At 35.1% G+C, this 19,274-nt stretch overlaps 3 protein-coding genes across 3 annotated transcripts; 1 reads left to right on the top strand and 2 right to left on the bottom strand.

Moving 5' to 3' along the window:
* Positions 1–63: 63 nt before the first annotated feature.
* Positions 64–3,118, bottom strand: LOC145564139 (putative pectinesterase/pectinesterase inhibitor 59). The gene is made up of 2 exons (XM_081624476.1): positions 2,094–3,118; positions 64–1,057 (listed from the first exon to the last, which is right to left on the bottom strand). Exons 1-2 carry the CDS (start codon positions 2,998–3,000, stop codon positions 366–368), a joined length of 1,599 nt encoding a protein of 532 aa, XP_081480602.1. The 5' UTR covers positions 3,001–3,118; the 3' UTR covers positions 64–365.
* A 3,934-nt stretch (positions 3,119–7,052) lies between these two features.
* LOC145564138 (uncharacterized) lies at positions 7,053–11,415 on the bottom strand. Its single transcript, XM_081624475.1, has 7 exons — positions 11,256–11,415; positions 11,043–11,138; positions 9,758–9,845; positions 8,469–8,553; positions 8,190–8,253; positions 7,991–8,080; positions 7,053–7,569 (listed from the first exon to the last, which is right to left on the bottom strand). Exons 1-7 carry the CDS (start codon positions 11,364–11,366, stop codon positions 7,519–7,521), a joined length of 585 nt encoding a protein of 194 aa, XP_081480601.1. The 5' UTR covers positions 11,367–11,415; the 3' UTR covers positions 7,053–7,518.
* Positions 11,416–13,578: 2,163 nt separating this feature from the next.
* LOC145564136 (endoglucanase 8-like) lies at positions 13,579–16,306 on the top strand. Its single transcript, XM_081624474.1, has 7 exons — positions 13,579–13,724; positions 14,192–14,622; positions 14,837–14,929; positions 15,040–15,198; positions 15,366–15,477; positions 15,566–15,729; positions 15,899–16,306. Exons 1-7 carry the CDS (start codon positions 13,673–13,675, stop codon positions 16,217–16,219), a joined length of 1,332 nt encoding a protein of 443 aa, XP_081480600.1. The 5' UTR covers positions 13,579–13,672; the 3' UTR covers positions 16,220–16,306.
* Positions 16,307–19,274: the final 2,968 nt, after the last annotated feature.

The raw sequence follows: 19,274 nt of genomic DNA, 5'->3' as shown, positions 1-19,274 counted from the left end.
AAAGAAATCTATATTTCAGTCCATTCTTGGCCAGGTGATGCCTCGAAGTTGTACAAGAAACCGTGATCCAAACTCTGATATGCTTGACATTGAAAATACAAAATACTGAAGAAATGAGAAGCAAAGGAAAATGTAGCCCTAAAATTATTTCCTCCAATCTCTCTATTTTTACATGAATTAAATATGTATAAATCAACAAGTTTCAGAAAACAATTTAAATATTACTACCTGATCAATCTTCAAATAATTACTCAAACAGGAAAGGGAGTAAAAATTATCCCTGGTAGTAGTTTCTGCACTAATATGAATATGATCAATGAGAAATTAATCGCCAAGCAAAATAATTTAGTACTCTATTGTATGGTTTAAACACCAGGACTGAAGGGCACACCGGTTGCAGGCAGCCATTTTCGCCCCGCGATGAAGCGTTCAACGCTAAACTGTGAGACTGCGTTAGGTCTAGTGATGATATGGTAGCCTGGCCAGTTGACCCGATTGCGAAGCCTTGCACCAGGCCCAAAATTACCGAATTCTGCATAGTATAAGGTGCTCAAATACCCTGCACTCTTCCAGGGCATCCACCCTGCTCTGTTAACCAACGGACCCATATATGATCTCATGATGATTGTACGAGAATATTGTTGCCATGGTCGACCCAAGTACGTGGAAACGGTTCGGATCTTTCCTGCAAGGTCTTCATCTGCCATGATCCGGCATCCATGCATCACAATCCCCGTGTTTTGATTTGGGTCAACCCGACCCTGGGCCGTGATGACATTTGCTTGGCCTAAAACAGGCACCCTTGCATAGATCATACAACTTTGGAATACAACTGCTGCGTTACCAAAAATAATATCAATTGTACCGAAAATGTAACACATTTTGTAGAATTGTCTTTGTGAATGTACAAATAGGGTGTCTTGGTATCCTAGAAATGCACATTTGTAAAAAACTGAAAGATCCGAGCTTGAGCGCAGTGCCACAGCTTGGCCCATTTGCGCCCCAGCTGAGTTTTGAATGGTTAGGTCACGAGCAATGAATCGAAGTCCATCGATACCTTCAATTCAAAGAGAAAAAAATTGTTAGATTTTACTATAACGTACGTATTTAGCATTTTTTATTGTTCATTATTCGATTATATATCATACGATGTTCTCTATTAATCAAAGGTTCACAACATATTCGCATATTGAATTTTTTTTACGTGTGAAGTATAAACTTGTTACATATCATGGGACAAGAAAAAACAGTGATATATAATAACATGAACAAGTTAATGGTAGCATGAATTGTTGCTTGGCACAAGGGCCACCGTACCAGATGGTTGAGGAAGTACTGACTTTAGAATAATCAAATGTAAATGATGAACAAGTACTTTAATTAAGTACTTATGAAAAAGTCAGACATAGCAGGATGTTGCTTCAAGTCACTAAAAGTATGGTCAATGATTGACGCTCCATTAAATACACAAACTTTTTAAATATTTGTATGTATAAATTAAGATCTAGATCTTCTATTTTGACTTCTTTTCATAGGAATATATTGTAATCATCAAGTATTTGGTCATGAATGGCCCTTTTTATTAAATTTGGATTAGATGGTAATCTAGCCCCTCCTTTAAAAATTAATAGATGGATCATTATCACTACACATTGAGTAACACTACTAAAGTATGAAATTAAACACTTGCTAATCTAGTTGTGTGTTTTTTCAATCATGTATCATAATTAAACGAGTCCAGCTTGTCCACCAACTTGTTATCAAGGGTAATTTTCAAGTTTGTCAAAACACAGACCATTTAGACTTTGGAATGATGAGGAGAAAAGAGTAAAGGAAACCGGTAAAGACCTGAAGTCGAACTTAGTTTAACCCGACCCCTACGACGCTACTATTGGATCGAGATAAGCTCTATGGAGAATGCCTAAGCTACAATCATACTATTAGCATATTCATTCATATTGCATGCATCTTCATGTAACAATGTAACATAGATTGCTAATTGCCTAAGTATATACTACCAAAACTCTTACATAATTTGGCTAATGCAAAGCATATAATAAAATAGGAGATGATGAGTTTATGATGTAACATACCTGCGGTAGCAGAACTATAGGTGGTATAACCAGATCGAGCACTTCTACTACTAGTAATAATGGTATTCCTCATACCATCACCAACTAACATAATGTCATCGTTATATGGTCCAACATATATATTCTCCCTATAAACACCTCTTTTAACATGTATCACTTTCCTCCCCCTTATACGGCTCCTAGCCGCGGCATCAATGGCTGATTGAACCGTCCTATAAGGGCTCGAACCATCCTTAGACACGACGAACATAGCTTTTTTGACAGCCAATTTCCTAGACACTTGCACTAATTTCCTTTCTTCATGCCTCATCCAAGTAGGGTACTCGCTTGTGTTACCACTACTAGTAGCATTGACAAATTCTTCAATTAGGCCTTCACTTATGGCTAACCCATTGGATATTAGGTCGGACACGTTGTACGAGACATGGGGCCAGATGAACGATGTGACGTTCATGTCTTGGGAGCCACTCATACAAGTGTCAAGGTTGGTGAGGGAGGAACTAAGCCAGGTCTGAGCATCAAAGTCAGTGAAACTCGAATTACTAGTCAAACCATAGAGGGTGTAATTAAGTTGAATTATGGTGTGGCTATAAAGCCTAATGCAATCAGACCACGCTGCTCGCTCACTGTGGTTTGCACACTTTCCCCCCCACATCCACAAGTGGCCTTGGGCGGCCATGGCACGGTCCAAGGCCGCCTCCACCATCATCCTCCTAAAATCGGACTTCTGCTTTGGCTCGAACACACCTGGTGTTCGAGCCATGAAGTACTTACATGTCTTGGGGTGTGGAACGGTGTCACACCACTTGTTTATATCGTTGAGGGGAGCATCCTCGGGCTCGGAGAATGTACAAGCTATAGAGGCAAATATGGTTAAGGAGAGGAATAGAAAGTTTAGAGATACCATTTTCTTGTATTGGAGGGCATAAATTTTTTTTAGTGTGTTTTTTGTAGGGAGAAATAAGAGGGACTCAGATCTCTAGGAGAAGTTTGGTTATATAACTAATATAAGTAGTATATGCAAGAAATTACTACCTCCGTTTCTTATTATGTGCAACAAAGGGGTATTATTTGTGAGACATAAAATATTCCTTTGTTGCACATAATAAGAAACGGAGGTAGTATGAATAGTTGAATAAATACAAGTATTGATTATGCTTTGCTTTAAACAATGGATCTCTTTTGTAATTTGGGTAGCAAAGTGGTTTTTATGGGAAAAATAAAATGTCAGAAACAACTCATGTCTTAGCAATTTTTTATGTGATGAATGATGTATTTCTTTACGTAAGTTTTTGCTCATGCACAAAGAGTTCTGCACAAGTCAATAATTATAATAATCATGCCATTAGTAATATTCATACCTCTCTCCCTTTTGTAATCCTAGTCATAACCTTAATTAGTGGTAGATTACTGTATTATTAAGTTTAAAAAGGCAGCATTAATTCCTAGCATTAATGTTTCTCCTTCTTTTTTCATGTCCATCGGAGGTTTTTACAAGAAAAATTGGAATTGTTGCGTGATTTAGATTTGAGGAGGATAATAATCATTAATCTAAGGGTATGTTCTGTTCAGCTTAATTTTAGTTATGTTTAGTTTTCTAATTTCCTTCTCTCATAAACAGTTCAGTTTAGTTCAGTCCAACCCCAGCCAGTTCAGTTCAGTTCACTTGTTTTCAATAAATCGGAACATGCCCTAAATCAAACTACATGAGAGATATGTTATGTATACAAAAATCTCAAATCAAAATGATAATAGAAGGGGAACACCAGAACACATACAACACTCTAATTAAAGATTTCTTCTATAATTAAAATATAACACCCCAGTTTATCAAGTCTATGGAATTAAAAAACACATTATTCTTATAATTGGTGAATATCGGAGATAGCATAGTGATCCTATACCACCTAATAAGGGATAACTCATATGCTCTTCTTACGAAAAATGAGATTTATAAGTATTCATATATATGGAGAAATCGAAATTCAAGTTTGGACTTTGGAGTAATGTATAAATATATGTAAAAGTCTTTGATATTTGCTTTTAATACAATTCAAAGTAGGGCTTGTACTGGTTTAGTAGGTGATTTTGTGTAAATAATGTTACTAATTTGAAATGAGTCTTTAATCTTAGTGTATTTTGTGAACTTTGAATTAATTACGAAGTAAATTTACTTTGGAAAATTGGAGAAATGATTACTTTGCTCTTGTCAACAAAAAAAAAAAAAAAAAAAAAAAAAAAAAAAAAAAAAAAGAAAAAAAAAGAAGATTAGAGGAATGCCACATAAAAGGGGTAAATAGTTTTGTTTGCATTTGAACATCTGTAACGCACCAATAATTGGAAACAAGGACAACAAATGCTTAAATGGGGTTGTAATTCTAGATCTGCACATGCACATTGCTTGGACATGTTTAAGTGCAACTCGAAGTCTTATACTTGAAGAGTAGTTCAACCACATAAAATTCAAAGCATTAATATATACTTTAGGAATTTAACATACATTTTCTTCTAATGATGAATGTTTTTCATGTCATAGACTTCAAATTCAAGCAAATGACTAAAAATTTCAAACAAACTGTTGGATTAGGAGACATTGTTGGCACTTGTATGGTTGTATTACCTCGAAAGAAGTTGGGATTGGCCATTTTAAGCAATCTAATCATTCCCTCCTCGCCACCATACTACTAGTCGTTTAATGTTACGTACAATTTATTAATGCGTTAATTTGATAATCAAAATTAAATCTGTAAATCAACCGAGTGTGTGAACTTTGGTTCACAGTAAAGCACATAAAAATTAATCCTAGTAATTGAAATTTCCACATAAAGAAGTAAAAAGTTCTTGTATTCAACCTAGCAAATTTAAACAAGCTACAATACAATACAACTGAGTATAAGCATGTAATATGTACACCTAAGACAAAGTTTTAAATATATACTGTACCATTTATAACCTAATAAAGTTTTTCTACATTTAGGTTCAAGAGCATAAACTTTGTCTAAGACGATTTACGTATCTTCACATACATTTAAGGGTCTGTTCTCTTCAGATTATTTCAGTTCAATTCAGTTTAACTCCAATAAGTTCAGTTCAGTTCTTAATTTCCTTTTCTCATAAAATATTCAGTTCTGTTCAGCTCAATTCAGTCAATCAGAACAGGCCCTTAATAGAAATAACATAATGATCGATTTCTTAGCATATGATTACTTAGTTCATTATCGACAGTTTTTTTTAAAGATAATTAGTTAAATGATCGGATAATATAGAAGCTAAGTCACATCGCAATTGCATTGTACAACCTAATGACACCAATGATAAGATGCAAAAAAAAGTACGTACGAATTGTAAGGAATTAGTGCTAGATACATCGACATAATGACATTGCAACACACAAGTCTCAAACTAGAGCCTTAAAACGAGGCTCATCCATGTGCTGTTATTTGATTTAGCACGAAAATCAATACACCTGCTTAATTAGCTTAATCTTCAACAACAATATAATTAGGAGTAAATTTTAATAAACCAATTGACTACGAAATGTTTGTCTTAGATATACAGATGTATTGTGTGAATAGGAATTGCTTTTCCCACCCTTTTTTTCAAAAGTAATTCAATACTATATGTTTAATTGTTCATATTACAAAGGGGCCAGGCTTGCTAATAGCAATTGTAGGAGTGCAAGAGTGCAAGACCAATGCTTTACATTTAGTTCATTAACTGATAAGTTTCTTCTATTTCATTTTTATAAATATTAGGGTCTAACCGTCCTTTAATTTTAAAAAATTACAATACGAACTAATGTACTTCTTTCATTTAATTTCCTTTCGAGATAAAGACTCGAAATTATGGAATAATCATCTAATATTTGAATATAGAATTTCCGATGAAGTAGTGTCAATACTTGATTGAGAAAAATTTCTAGGTTGTTTATCGCAGATAGCTATAGCAAAAGGCTTGATGTCAACATGCTATCTGGAGTACAAGTAAATGTTAATCAAGATTTACTGCTTGAATTTGGTTTTTAATACAATAAGTCAGCCTTTGATCCACAAATCATGTTCAAGATTTGGATAATATTACTCATTGTATAATCAATCAATCTCACCACCAAGTCACCAACTATATAAAATGCAATTGATATTCATAATTCAACCTATGAGCCATTGCTATTACCCAAAAAGATTCTTGCCCTTCATTAATCATGTCTAATTCACTATAAATTTTTTAAAAATTAAAATTAAGAAGGTCCAAATAATTCTTAAAAATGGGGGTGTTTCAGCTAAAATTTAGCAAAATTAACATAGCATATTTTAAGAGTAACAATGCAATTAATGTTTGAGAAAGGAATCCAAGACAGACAGCTTGAATCACGTGCCATGTCCATGCTCATTCATTTCACCAAGCGGGTTTTACTCAACCTCCACCTCTATTCTATGTCCATTGTCAAATACAAGCACTAATATTTCTTTTTATTGAATTGTTCTTATGAATTCTAAGCAAAGTTATTGAAATAATATAGATAATTCATATTCATTCATACGTATCAAAAGCTGAAAACCACCCCTAGTTATCAAGTACTCAACTTCATATGTCACATACCGTTTTAATTTCTATAATATACGTCCCTCGAAACGATCAATTCACGTTCTTTTAAATCTCAATAGCTCAATACATGGTTTTATACATACATGTCATAAATTACAAGCATATATGAAAATTCAATTATTAACCTTTGCTTCGGATAAAATGTGATAACTTTTTCTGGGCATTTTTGGGTTTTGATGTGAGCATTGATTCTGAGAGTGTTTGCATGATAGATAGGCAAAGGTCAACAACTTTTGTATTCTGGCCGCCACCAAGGGTGCCAACTGGTGGTTGATGAGAGAATGGAGGGGTGTGACAAGTGATAAAGGGGGGTAAGGGCAAAACTGGAAAATGATAACACCATTTAATTCACAAAATTAATAAATAATCAAAAGCACAAGACTTTTAAGAAATTCGGAGTACTATACACAGTTACACACCATATCTATATTGTATTGGTAGATGAAATTAAAAAAAGGTTACAGTCATGATTGGTGGCTGGGGCAAAATTGGATCAAGAATCATGGCCTTGGACATATGGGCTTCCCTGAAAAAATACGTAGTATTATACAAAGTTGTCTTTCATTTCTCTTGCATTGCACATTTGCACTAGACGTAACAAGGAGTATATTCATCATGTTTCTAAGAAGGCTAGTAAGTAACCAAGCTGGACATTGCACCAGGAGGAACCAAGTTCAGCAGCTTCGTTGCAACTTGATTGTTAGAATGACTTCGATGATCAGGCCTGGTTATTTCTGTATTAATCAACTTCAACAATCGAGAGAGATTTATGTTCATAGGCTTAGTTCTTGCTGTGATGATCAGTTCCAGTAGTTGGGAATTATACCCACCATGAAATGGGGCCTAAACCACCATCAGAGTTAAGTAATCCCTATGACAAAGGAATGCTCGTATTATACAGCCGTTTGTCCAACCAGAAAAAAGGGAAGATATACTAGTATAACAGACAATATAAAGCAAGTTATTAAAAAATAAAAGACCTTAGTTTATTTAAGTGATTTATAATGAACAGAGCAGAAATTTTCTGATCAATAATGAATACTAACCGAACAACTGCTTTGTTTATTAAAGATCAATCGAGTTTTATGGTTAGAACCACTGACTTTTATTGATTTTTGCTGATAGTGGTCTTGTTATGTGCACTTTCTATTGTATAGCTATACCAATGATATATGCACGCACTATAAGTGTCAATGATAATAATCTCTTTTTCCCCCTTCTCTTTTCTTCTCTTATTATTGGGAACATCTTCACAATAAGTGAACAATTAAAAGACGGATGAGAAAACTCACAGTGACAACCATTGGAGCAAAAGGCTTTGAGCCTTCTTCTTGTTCTAAAGGGATTGGAGGGTAGTCAACACTAGTAACTTGAAATCGTATCTGCAGATGAGGAAACATAGTAATCTATGAAAAATGATAATGGTAGCGACAATATTAAAAAAAATAATAATAGTATCAACAATAAATAAAAATCAATGAGGGTCCTTACCATACTTTCGTCATCATAGGATAATTCAAGCTCATTGTAAGTCCACACCCATTTCACTTGTTTGCTGCAGTTCCCCAGGAAAAAAAAATTACAACTAAAGGAAAAATGTACTACCTCTGATTTTTTTTTAGTTGCAACTCTGGGGTATTATTTGTGAGATATAAAATATTCCAAACTTGCAACTAAAAAAAATCGGAGGTAGTATATAATTGACTTAAGTTTAGTATCTTTAAACTAGAGGTGCAAAAAGAGAAAAATGTAGTAAATAATTGATCTTACGGATCATCATCATGGGGCTCGATATGTGACGGGTCTGGCAGAGCAAAGGCAGGAATGTATATGTCGTCAAAAAACCCAAGAGACACTGTTTATCATCAAATTAATCCACAATACATTAAACCCAAGAAAAAAAATGAGCGATTATGACGCTGAAAGCTATAAAATCCAATTATAAGCTTAAAAATGTATGAGAGCAGCAGTAAAAACATTAAGATCAACAAACAGTAACAAGAAACAAGTTAATAACCAATTCGTCCAATTGTAAGCAAGCTTTGATTGCAAAATTATGGCCAAAGCGGAATCATGGTACATCATAATTGCATATGAAAGGTCAGGTCAAATGGAAGAGAGCAGATGAGGGTCAAGTGCCAGATATAATGAACAATATCTAGTTGACAAATTTTGTCACCAACTCCATGATATTTTCTGGGTGACATGATTTTAAGGGGCTAGTAGTCCCAGTGCTATTAGCTCAAAACCAGACCAACACCCCAAACTCCAAATTGCGGTCAATAAGACGAAGATTAGAACATGAAAAGAAAGAAACAGAAATGTGGATTAATATGAAAGCTCATGCATCCCCTCCACAAGGCATAATTAGATAGGTCAAGAACCATTTTGAAGAACAAACAGGTCCCAGAGCTGCTTCTCATGGTCCTATATTAAAAAGATATAACTACAGTTTTTATCTATTTTCAGTTCAAACCCTTTATTCAAACATATACATCATGAATATAGGGTTTTTTGTCCTCCAAGCAACAAGAAACTAAAAATGATCAAACACTAACAAATGGTGCAGCTCCCCCACCCCTCATCCAGGGCTGATATGTTCCTATAACCCAATCAATATAAGTAGCAAGACTGATAAAAACAAGCCTAAGAGCAATTAATATCGGTGCGACAAGATTCTAAGAAGCATCTTCATCAATAATATCAAGTGGGATGCAAGTGAGACTGTCCCCTTAATCTTCATTCAAATTAGGAGATGCAACATACAAGTACAAAGAAAGAAGGATATGCTAAGGCAAGATCGTATAAATATCAAATGAAGAATGTAAATGCCATACTCACAACTAAATATTAGTTATGAAGATATATATAGAAAACAAGACCATACATTGTAATCCCTTTTTGTTAGAATTCTTTAGTTTTGCAGCAATAATTTCTCCAAGTACAAAGAAAGAAGGATATGCTAAGGCAAGATCGTATAAATATCAAATGAAGAATGTAAACGCCATACTCACAACTAAATATTAGTAATGAAGATATATATAGAAAACAAGACATACATTGTAATCCCTTTTTGTTAGAATTCTTTAGTTTTGCAGCAATAATTTCTCCAACATATGGCCGGAACATGACCATACGAAAAACCACCTGCAGAGCAGAATATGCATGATCCAAGGAAGAAACAAAGATATCAGTGCTATTACATTCACTCCTGAGTTATCCTATACAAGACCATGATTTTTTCATCATATATCCTTTCAATTTGCAAGTTCAACCTATTCACCCTGCTGTTCATAAGAGGGAACTTAACAACTTTCTAGTGCATTTAAAAATCAAAACTGCAAGAAAGAAATAGAACATTCCTAGAGAAGCGACAAAGAATAAACAGGCATAAGTTTTAAATGCTATTGCACTTCAATTATTTTACACAAGGATGAGGAAGACCTTTGGCATCTCCAATTATTCAACAATCGCTCTCTGTTTATTTTTCTACTCAAAGCTCCCAGTATTTGTTTTAAATGCTATTGCACTTCACACCATCCACCCAATAAAAATATACTAAGGTATGATTTTTAATCTTGCATCCTTAATAATTGCTACTATTATAAAAGCTCATTACCTCTTTTAGAATTCAATAAACAAATAAATCAATCTAAGTACCCAAAATCCTAAAGAAAATATACAAGCTCTGCCTCCACTTGTCTATTGGGACTAATTCCAGATGACACACCCTCTATCAATTTCATATAATTAAACTTCACAGTCCACACCACATCTCCTAAAATCTCTAAGCCACATCACCATCTCTCATGCATCACAATAAAAACTTGTGCACAATTTACAAATCACCACTTCTGGCAAACCTGTCAAGGATGAACCTACAATTCTCCAAAAACTTTTGAACTATCCTCAAACCATTCAGTACAACCATCCATACTCATTATAAGTCTATAACATTGAATCATCGCGGTACTTTGCATCACCCAACAAGCACACTCCTAGTCACTATACTCATTTGACATATAGGGCCTCAGTTTATCCCACAATAAGCAATTTCTGCTATGACAACAAGAACAAAAAATCATAATTTTGGAAAATAACAGATAATTGACATAATGTAGAAAAAAGCTGATGCCTTCCATTTCAAAATTAAACAAGAAATAACAATATTATTGAAAAAGGTACATTTCTGGGAAATTTATGCTAAAATGATTATCAAAGCTTCAACTTAATTGGAGTTCAAGTCATTTAATCCCAATACCCAGAACTTTTTTTGCAAATTACTCAACCAAAAAAGGAAAATTACAGGAATTAACAGAAAATTAAAGGAGAAAAATCAGATACCGTATAAGTGGGAGCACCATCAGCAGGTAATACAAAGCCGCCATCAATTGATTTGATATCGTAAATTGATACACACAAACCTGTTTTCGCAATCACCTAAACCACCAATTTAAAATTCAGAATAAATAAAAAAAAAAAGGGGGGGGGGGGGGGGAATTTGATTAATCAGAGTAAATTAAACCCAGAAAACAAAAAGAAGAAAGATGATAAAACCTTGTCCAAGAAGATAGATTCAAGTTCACCCTTGATAGCTTCTTCTAATGGACGATCAAGTAATTTTGGGGGTAATCTTAATCTGTGCTCAATTTCACTTAAGATGAACATTTTTGAGAGATTGAGTACAGAATTGGGCGCCGGAGTATGGGGGTGGTGGATGAGGGTTTTAGGAGGGGTTAATTGAACGAACTTGATTGGAAATTTTGAAATGGATTCTGTGAAGAATGGACATGGGCCGGGCCAGGCCGGGGCCGGGCTGATGGACATGAGTTTAGCCGGTACGATGGCTAGTTAGGCATGGCTTGAATGTGACCTAACCTGGCACGAGCCAGTCAAAGCCTGACGTGACATGAGAGACATGTCGGTGGATTATAGGTCAAATAAGGACTTCATTTTCAAATTTTGATACAAACCTACTTTAAGCATGATAAGTTGATCGCTTATTTTTCCAATACAACAAAAAAATATATATAAATTGCGAGGGGGCCCGCCTACATGACAAGAAGTGTGGCCTAATCTATGCATGTGTGCTAAAAGATCGGCAGGAGTCCGATATAACATAACTATTTCTTGGTCTTTTTTAGGGCGTGTTTGTTTCAACATGAGACACGTTGACACAACACATTAGTCTACATGAAAATGACTTGCTAAACAGAGAGCCGATACGACTAAATGGCTAACCAAATACACAAGTACACACCAAAGTGATGCTAACCTGGCAAACAACATAAAGAATAATGAATAAGTCAACGATAAATTAATAAGACTATGAGTAGCACACAAGTTTGATCTAAGATTGCCTACAAAAATGGCAGTAGGGAGAAAAGCAGGGCAGCAAATCGTACGGAACTCCATCCCAATTGATCCGGTTAGTAGGTAAAGAGGCCTTAATGATAAAAGGGTACTTTCTTTTGTAGGTAGGCACGTAAAGGTGGTTGATTTAAGGTTCCATTTTTAAGCATTTAATCTCTTGAATTTTTCAAACTCAATATTTCCACCCACGACCAGTGGAAAGCAAATTGATGGATTGATCTGGTGCATGAATGTTTGCTAACTTTTCTTCTACAACCATTTAAACACAAGCGAAACCAATACTATTTCAATAGGATTCGAATTTTAAATTAGTAAAATTAACATGTATAGAGTATAATTACTTAGATTAAATGAAAAATATACTATATTACATCCGTTTTTGAAAGTTTGACTCATTTACTAATCATGTAGTCAAAATAAAATAACTTTGACCATATTATATGATTTATAAAATAGAAATAAATTAGATGTGAGATCTTGTTAGATTTCCCTTATTGTAAGTTTTCCAAATATCAAACTTTTAATAATTTTCATTTATACATAACCAAACAACAATAAAGTTCAATATTAAAGACTGTCCACATGCAAAGTGAGTCGAACTTTCAGGAAATGAGGGAGTATATAATTTTTATCTACCAGTCTCATTTTATATAATATGACGATTATAAATCATGTATAATATGATCAAAGTCAAACCGAAGTTATATAGTATAGAATATTTTTAACTCATCAAAAGACCCAAACAATATTTTGTAGATGAGATTTCTTTAATTTCAAGTTTGGATACCTCTTTATACTACAATGTTCTATTAGCAAATTAATAATTAATCCTTTAATTTAAAAAAAAAAAAAAAAAAAAAAAAAAAAAACAACTCTTAAAAAATGTACTAGTAGTTCTTGCAATTTGTACGTGTAGGAGAGTATATCTAAGATACTAAGTAATGGATCCTAAAGCAATGCAGTCATGCAATGTAATATGGGCGCTTATGATAACGGTTTTAGGCAGCAAACAAATTAAACCTTCACAAAAAAAAACCAAACTAGTAGCTACTTTGTTCTTGCATTAATATTCTCCTATAAGTTATCAAACGTGCATAATTTCTATAATTTTCCAATCAACGCAATAACGCAATATCCTCCTTTATCACACAACCTTTGCAAGTCGCACATTTAGCGCACCTCCCACGCCAAACTCCAATTCTTTTAATTTCTACCCTTTCAACTTGTTGTTTTCATATCTATCCCTTTCCCTTCACTCACTCTCTCCCTCTTTTACTCTTCCTAAGAAAACAATGTTTGTTAAGACGCCGAATTTATAACTATATATATGCAATGAATTCGATGTTATGATTAAGCATTGTAATATACTATAGGGGATACATCATTCTTATTCAAAGAGATTATTGATAGCAACTAGAACAAGAATGATGAAGAAAATGGACGGGAAGGTTGGGGTGGGGTTAGTTTTGATGGGAATTTTGTTGGTTGAGATGGTGGGGAGCTCAACTGGTGCAACACGTCATAATTATGGAGATGCATTGTCAAAAAGTATATTGTTCTTTGAAGGCCAAAGGTCGGGGAAGTTGCCACCCTCTCAACGAATGACTTGGCGCAAGGATTCTGGTCTTCGCGATGGCTTCCAAAAGAGCGTGAGTTCCTTTAATTTGATCATTTATTTTTGTGTTCTCTACTTCGCAAAGTTTCTATATAATACACTGAAAATGAACTAAATTCCTAATTAAAGGTCCTTTGAAACCAATATAGTAGCTAGTCATAATATAATATGTTAATGCATTGGAGATAAAGCAAGAGTTGATGACCTTATAAAAGGGGTAATCGAAAGTGTTATTAAATATTTATGGTCATAATACAAGTAGTATATTATTATAACTTATCACAAAGCATGTATATTATTAAAATTCATTTGAATGAGTTTGTTATACTAAAATTTTATAAAATGGACTTGTAATTATTCTACAAGGTCGACAAGCTAAGAAAATTGCAATATCATGACAAACCTCCTAGGATAATATAGGTTGGTCACATCTTTCTTACTTAATTTAATTTTATTCATTTTCTCAACTTGCTTACATAATATTGTAACAAATTATAGATTGGAGAATCCCAAATTGGCATAAAACACATTGATTTAGTAGGAGGCTACTATGATGCTGGTGATAACATCAAGTTCAACTTCCCTATGGCATTCACCACAACCATGCTAGCTTGGAGTGTGGCCGATTTTAAGCCCTTCATGGGCACCGAGCTCCCACACGCCCTCGAGGCGATCCAATGGGCGACCGACTACTTTCTTAAATGCACTCGTATGCCAGGGGTTGTGTTTGCTCAAGTCGGAGAAGGTTTCGCCGATCACAACTGTTGGGAGAGGCCGGAGGACATGGACACCCCTCGAAATCCCTTTGCTGTTAGCAAGAAGTATCCAGGGTCTGAAGTTTCGGCTGAGATGGCTGCGGCGTTGGCTGCTTCTTCCATTGTGCTAAGGTCTTCTAACCGGACTTATGCTGCACGTCTTCTTAGCCGGGCTAAAACGGTATATTTACGTGCATCTTTAGCTAGCCAATACTCGCTCTAAAGAAACATGATTCCTCTGTTTACTATATTCCAGTCATTTTGACTTTTAATGCGATTTAACAAATTATTTTGTTGGAAGTGTAAAAGTCAAAATGATGTCAGTATTGCAAAACAAAGAAAAAAAAATCTTATATTGTCGATAGTGAATTAACGTACGTTTTTGTATGGATTAGGTTTTTGAATTTGCAAATACATACCAAGGTTCATACAACGACACTCTTGGACATTGGGTCTGTTTATTTTACTGCAGTTACAGTGGATATCAGGTAATTTTAAGATAACTTTTCACTAATTATAAAATTAAAATAAGATTTTAAATCAAATTAAAGCGGTTTATAATATTTATGAAGATAATAATAATTATAATTTATGGCAGGATGAATTGATATGGGCAGCAACTTGGCTATACAGAGCAACAAAGTTACCTTATTACTCAAATTATGTGCTAAATAACATCCACAAACTAAATGGTGGTAACTTTGCTGAATTTGGATGGGATACTAAGCATGCTGGCATTTACGTACTCGTTTCCAAGGTATATATGTACATACTCTTATCCTAATCGTCTGTTTATTGTGTTTAGTCATTCTATATATATATATACACACACCCACGCGTGCAATGCACACATATCAAATTACGTACAATATTTCTATACATGCCACTCAATTAACCTTTGTGTTTAATTACAATGATTTGTAGTTGGGATTTGCGAAGCATCTTCAGCCTAATCCATTCATTACCAATGCTGAAAACTTTGTATGCTCTGTGTTGCCTGAATCTCCAACCACCAAATCAGTCTCATATAGTCCAGGTAAAGTACAAATGTTCACTTCGGTTTTAATATAAATAGAATGTCACAATGATTAATTTAACTTAAAACTTGTACTGTAATTGTTTAGGTGGACTCTTGTTCAAAGCAGGTGGAAGTAACATGCAACATACTACAGCTATATCATTTTTACTTTTGGTTTATGGTCGATATGCTAGTAGTTTAAAAAAGATCATCCAATGTGGAAATGTAGTCGTCAAGCCCCCTAGACTCGCCCAAGTTGCTAAACGTCAGGTTTGTACTCCTACATGGTACTCTGTAATGTATATTGTTGACACAGTGACACACACATGTACACCGTCATCATACATATCATCATATAACACGTAAAATTGTGTTATTTTGAAGTGACTAGATGAATGTCGTGTATATCTAATTGAAAAAAAAAATGTGATGGATGCAGGTGGACTATATACTTGGAGACAACCCGTTGAGTATGTCATACATGGTAGGATACGGCAAAAAATATCCTCAAAGGATACATCATCGAGGCTCATCTTTGCCTTCCACTGATGCGCACCCTAAGAAACTTGAATGTCAAGGCGGAACTTCCTACTTCTTTAGTAGTAACCCTAACCCGAATGTTTTGGTAGGTGCTGTTGTTGGAGGACCCGATATCAATGACAAATATGCAGATTCTCGAGCTGATTTCCCTCATTCTGAACCAGCTACTTACATTAATGCACCTCTTGTTGGACTTTTAGCTTTTTATAAAGCTCACTAATTGTTATGTGTGTAAATTTTTAAATACATATTCTTTGTATATTAATTCTTGATTAATCATCGATTTTTATTTAGTTACATTTGTATCTTTTAGCTCCTTCATTCTTGTAAACTAGTTCAACTCTTATTTTCAAGAGCAATGTAACAATAATCATGTGACATTGCATCACCTTTTTATTAGTGAGGTGATCATACATATTATACATAATTTATAATTATATTACATAGTTTATAAAATGAACAAAGATAGAGATGATTGTTATTACATAGTTTATAAAATGAACAAAGATAGAGATGATTGTTATTGATATACTATTGAGTTTGATCAAATTTTTATATTGAAATTCTATTTTAGTCAATTACTCCCTCCATTTTTAAATACTTGCTCCACTTTTTTTTTCGGCCGTTTTTAAATACTTGATCAATTTCCTTATTTGAAAATGTTTTACAATATTTAATTGGAAAATTTGTCACCATTAATCCCAACTTTGCCTCATCCGCCAATGTCAATCCCAACTTAGATTATTCCCTATCACTCCCAACTTTGTACCCATTAATTTCTATCACACCCAACCGGTAATCTAACCTGATATTGCAAGTTACCATACACGTGTCAACACGTGGTAGGTCCAAAAAAAATTTTAAAAAAAAAATCCTAACCCTTACGCAAAGTGGCAGCTCTGCCACCTCTGGGCTCCGGCAGACAGTAGCCCTTGCCGTTTCCGGCACGAGGCAGGCCTTCACATTTCCGGTAGGAGGCAACCGCTAGACCTGGCAAATGGGTCATTCGGGTCGGGTATGGGTCGGGTCAAGTTCGGGTAAAAAAGTTATCAAGTTAAGTTCGGGTCGGGTCGGGTCATTTCGAGTTTCGGGTTAATTTCGGGTCAACTGATAATCGAGTCGGGTCGGGTTTCGAGTCAACATTTTGGGTCGGGTCAATCTTCGGGTCCAATTTTCTGGTCAACTTCGGGTCGGGTCATATTCGGGTCGATGCATTGGGTTAAATTCAACTCTCTCTCTCTCTCTCTCTCTCTCTCTCTCTCTCTCTCTATATATATATATATATATATATATATATATATTTGATGAGAAACTCACTTTTTTATTAAGGCTACTTTTTTCATGGAATACAATAATTGTTTGACTTTAGATTATTTTGTAATTTCATTTGGTATTGAACATTATGTAATGTACGCATTATTATTGTACTATTTTTTTCTAGACTTGTGAGAATTGTGACTTTTATTTCGAGCTTTAGTTATTTTTTTTAATCTTATGAACAAACTCCATAGAATAGTCGTTAAATTTCAATCTTTTTACGATTTTTTAATAACTTATAGAGATAAAAGGCCGAAGAAATCGAGAAAAAATAATGCTCAAAATATGTAAATTACTTACACTGTTACATATTACAAATTAATAAAAAAAATTAAGTCACTTGATAATTTTGGTTTGGGTTACTTTGGGTTTCGAATCTATTTGGGTCAACTAATACAAGTTAAAGGTCGGGTCACTTTGGGTATCAGGTCTCGGGTCACTTCGAGTCGGGTCATTTCGGGTCTCGGGTCAACTTCGGGTCGGGTCATCTCGGGTCGGGTCGTTTTGGGTTTCGGGTTAAGGTCGGGTCAATTCTACTTCGGGTCAAGTATGGGTCAGGTCGAGTTGATTCGGATTTTAGGTCAATTTCGAGTCATGGGTCGGGTCATCGGGTCTGGGTCAGAATTGCCAGGTCTAGCAGCCGCTGCCAGAACCGACAGGAGGCAGTCGCTGCTAGAACCAACAGGTGTACTGTTTCAGGTAGGAGGCAACCCCTATCGTTTGGGCCGTAAGGCGGCCCCTGCGTTCTGTTTCCAGCAGGGGGTGGTTGGAACTGGCCGGAGAAGGCGGGTCGTCGTTTCCGCCCCCGTCCCCCTCCGATTCCACCACTTTCCACCTCCGATTCGCCCCCTTCCTCCTCCGTTTCAACCCTCTCATCCTTTCCCCGTCAAATCCGTACACCTTGCTGCCTTCTTCGGCTAATTTCGACCACCCCCTTGGTGATTTTGCGAGTGACACTAAAGGAGGAGGTGGCTGGGGCTGAGGGAAGGGGAGGTGGTGGTGGTGGTAGTGGAAGTGGCTGTGGTTTTTTTTTTTTAAATTTTAACCTATCATGATGTGACACGTGTGCAACTAATTACAAGTTAGCAAAATTTACCTCTTCAACCGGTTCCAAGTCATTTGGGTGTGATAGAAATTAATGGGGTACAAAGTTGGGAGTGATAGTAAATAAACGAAAGTTAGGATTAATATTGGCGGACGAGGCAAAGTTGGGATTAATGGTGACAATTTTTCCTATTTAATTCATTTCTCTTATCTAATAGACCCAACACAAATCTTATTTTATTAATTTCATATTCTCTCCTCTAATTCTCTCAACTATTTTTACTTTTTACAATTTTTTATTCTTCCTCCTACCCCACTACCTCCATATTTAATTACTTTCTCCAATTTCTCCTAAAACTCCGCGCATGGAGAAATGGAGTAAGTATTTAAAAACGGAGGGAGTATTAACAAATTACTCTCTTTGTATTGGTAAATTATGATGGTATTTGCTTTTAGTAGGCTCATAATTTAGAATTTTCGTTCTATACCCAAAAGTAGAGTTACTAGAGTGACAATTGAATTCAAATATAGGTTAAGAGAATTTAGGTCAAGTATGAGTTGGGTTTAAGTGTTTTATCGTAAAAGTTACTCGTAGATTCAAATGAGGAGATAATCCATATATGGGTCTAGTCGAGTTTGTGCAGGTCAATTGAAAAGTTAATTACTCGTACTATTTCAACTAAGAAGTACATTTGAATTTGATCGAGCTTGTTTTGTTGTTGTCAATAATGGGTCATTCAATTTTGGTGTGGTTTAAGTTCGGATCAAGGTCGTTTAAGTCGGATCAACTTTATTAAGGACCTGTTCTCTTCACCTTCAGTTCAGTTCCTAATTTCCTTCTCTCATAAACAATTCAGTTCAGCTCAGTTTAGTAAATCAGAACAAACCCTAAGGGCCTGTTCTCTTCAGCTTAT

This window comes from Chenopodium album, chromosome 10, assembly GCF_948465745.1.
Source record: "Chenopodium album chromosome 10, dcCheAlbu1.1, whole genome shotgun sequence".
Classification (NCBI taxonomy): Eukaryota; Viridiplantae; Streptophyta; class Magnoliopsida; order Caryophyllales; family Amaranthaceae; genus Chenopodium; species Chenopodium album.
The sequence above is the reverse complement of the archived record's forward strand: the minus strand, read 5'-3'. Positions and strand labels throughout refer to the sequence as shown.

What these genes read in the sequence shown, in the direction of transcription:
- LOC145564139 (XM_081624476.1), bottom strand. Translation starts at nt 3,000, where the DNA reads ATGGTATCTCTAAACTTTCTATTCCTCTCCTTAACCATATTTGCCTCT. An exon ending in CTATAGTTCTGCTACCGCAG is followed by an intron (nt 1,058 to 2,093) that starts GTATGTTACATC and finishes TTTGAATTGAAG; the next exon opens with GTATCGATGGACTTCGATTC.
- LOC145564138 (XM_081624475.1), bottom strand. Translation starts at nt 11,366, where the DNA reads ATGTTCATCTTAAGTGAAATTGAGCACAGATTAAGATTACCCCCAAAA. An exon ending in AATCTATCTTCTTGGACAAG is followed by an intron (nt 11,139 to 11,255) that starts GTTTTATCATCT and finishes TTGGTGGTTTAG; the next exon opens with GTGATTGCGAAAACAGGTTT. An exon ending in ATGGTGCTCCCACTTATACG is followed by an intron (nt 9,846 to 11,042) that starts GTATCTGATTTT and finishes TCTGCTCTGCAG; the next exon opens with GTGGTTTTTCGTATGGTCAT.
- LOC145564136 (XM_081624474.1), top strand. Translation starts at nt 13,673, where the DNA reads ATGACTTGGCGCAAGGATTCTGGTCTTCGCGATGGCTTCCAAAAGAGC. An exon ending in GCAGTTACAGTGGATATCAG is followed by an intron (nt 14,930 to 15,039) that starts GTAATTTTAAGA and finishes AATTTATGGCAG; the next exon opens with GATGAATTGATATGGGCAGC. An exon ending in TTTACGTACTCGTTTCCAAG is followed by an intron (nt 15,199 to 15,365) that starts GTATATATGTAC and finishes AATGATTTGTAG; the next exon opens with TTGGGATTTGCGAAGCATCT.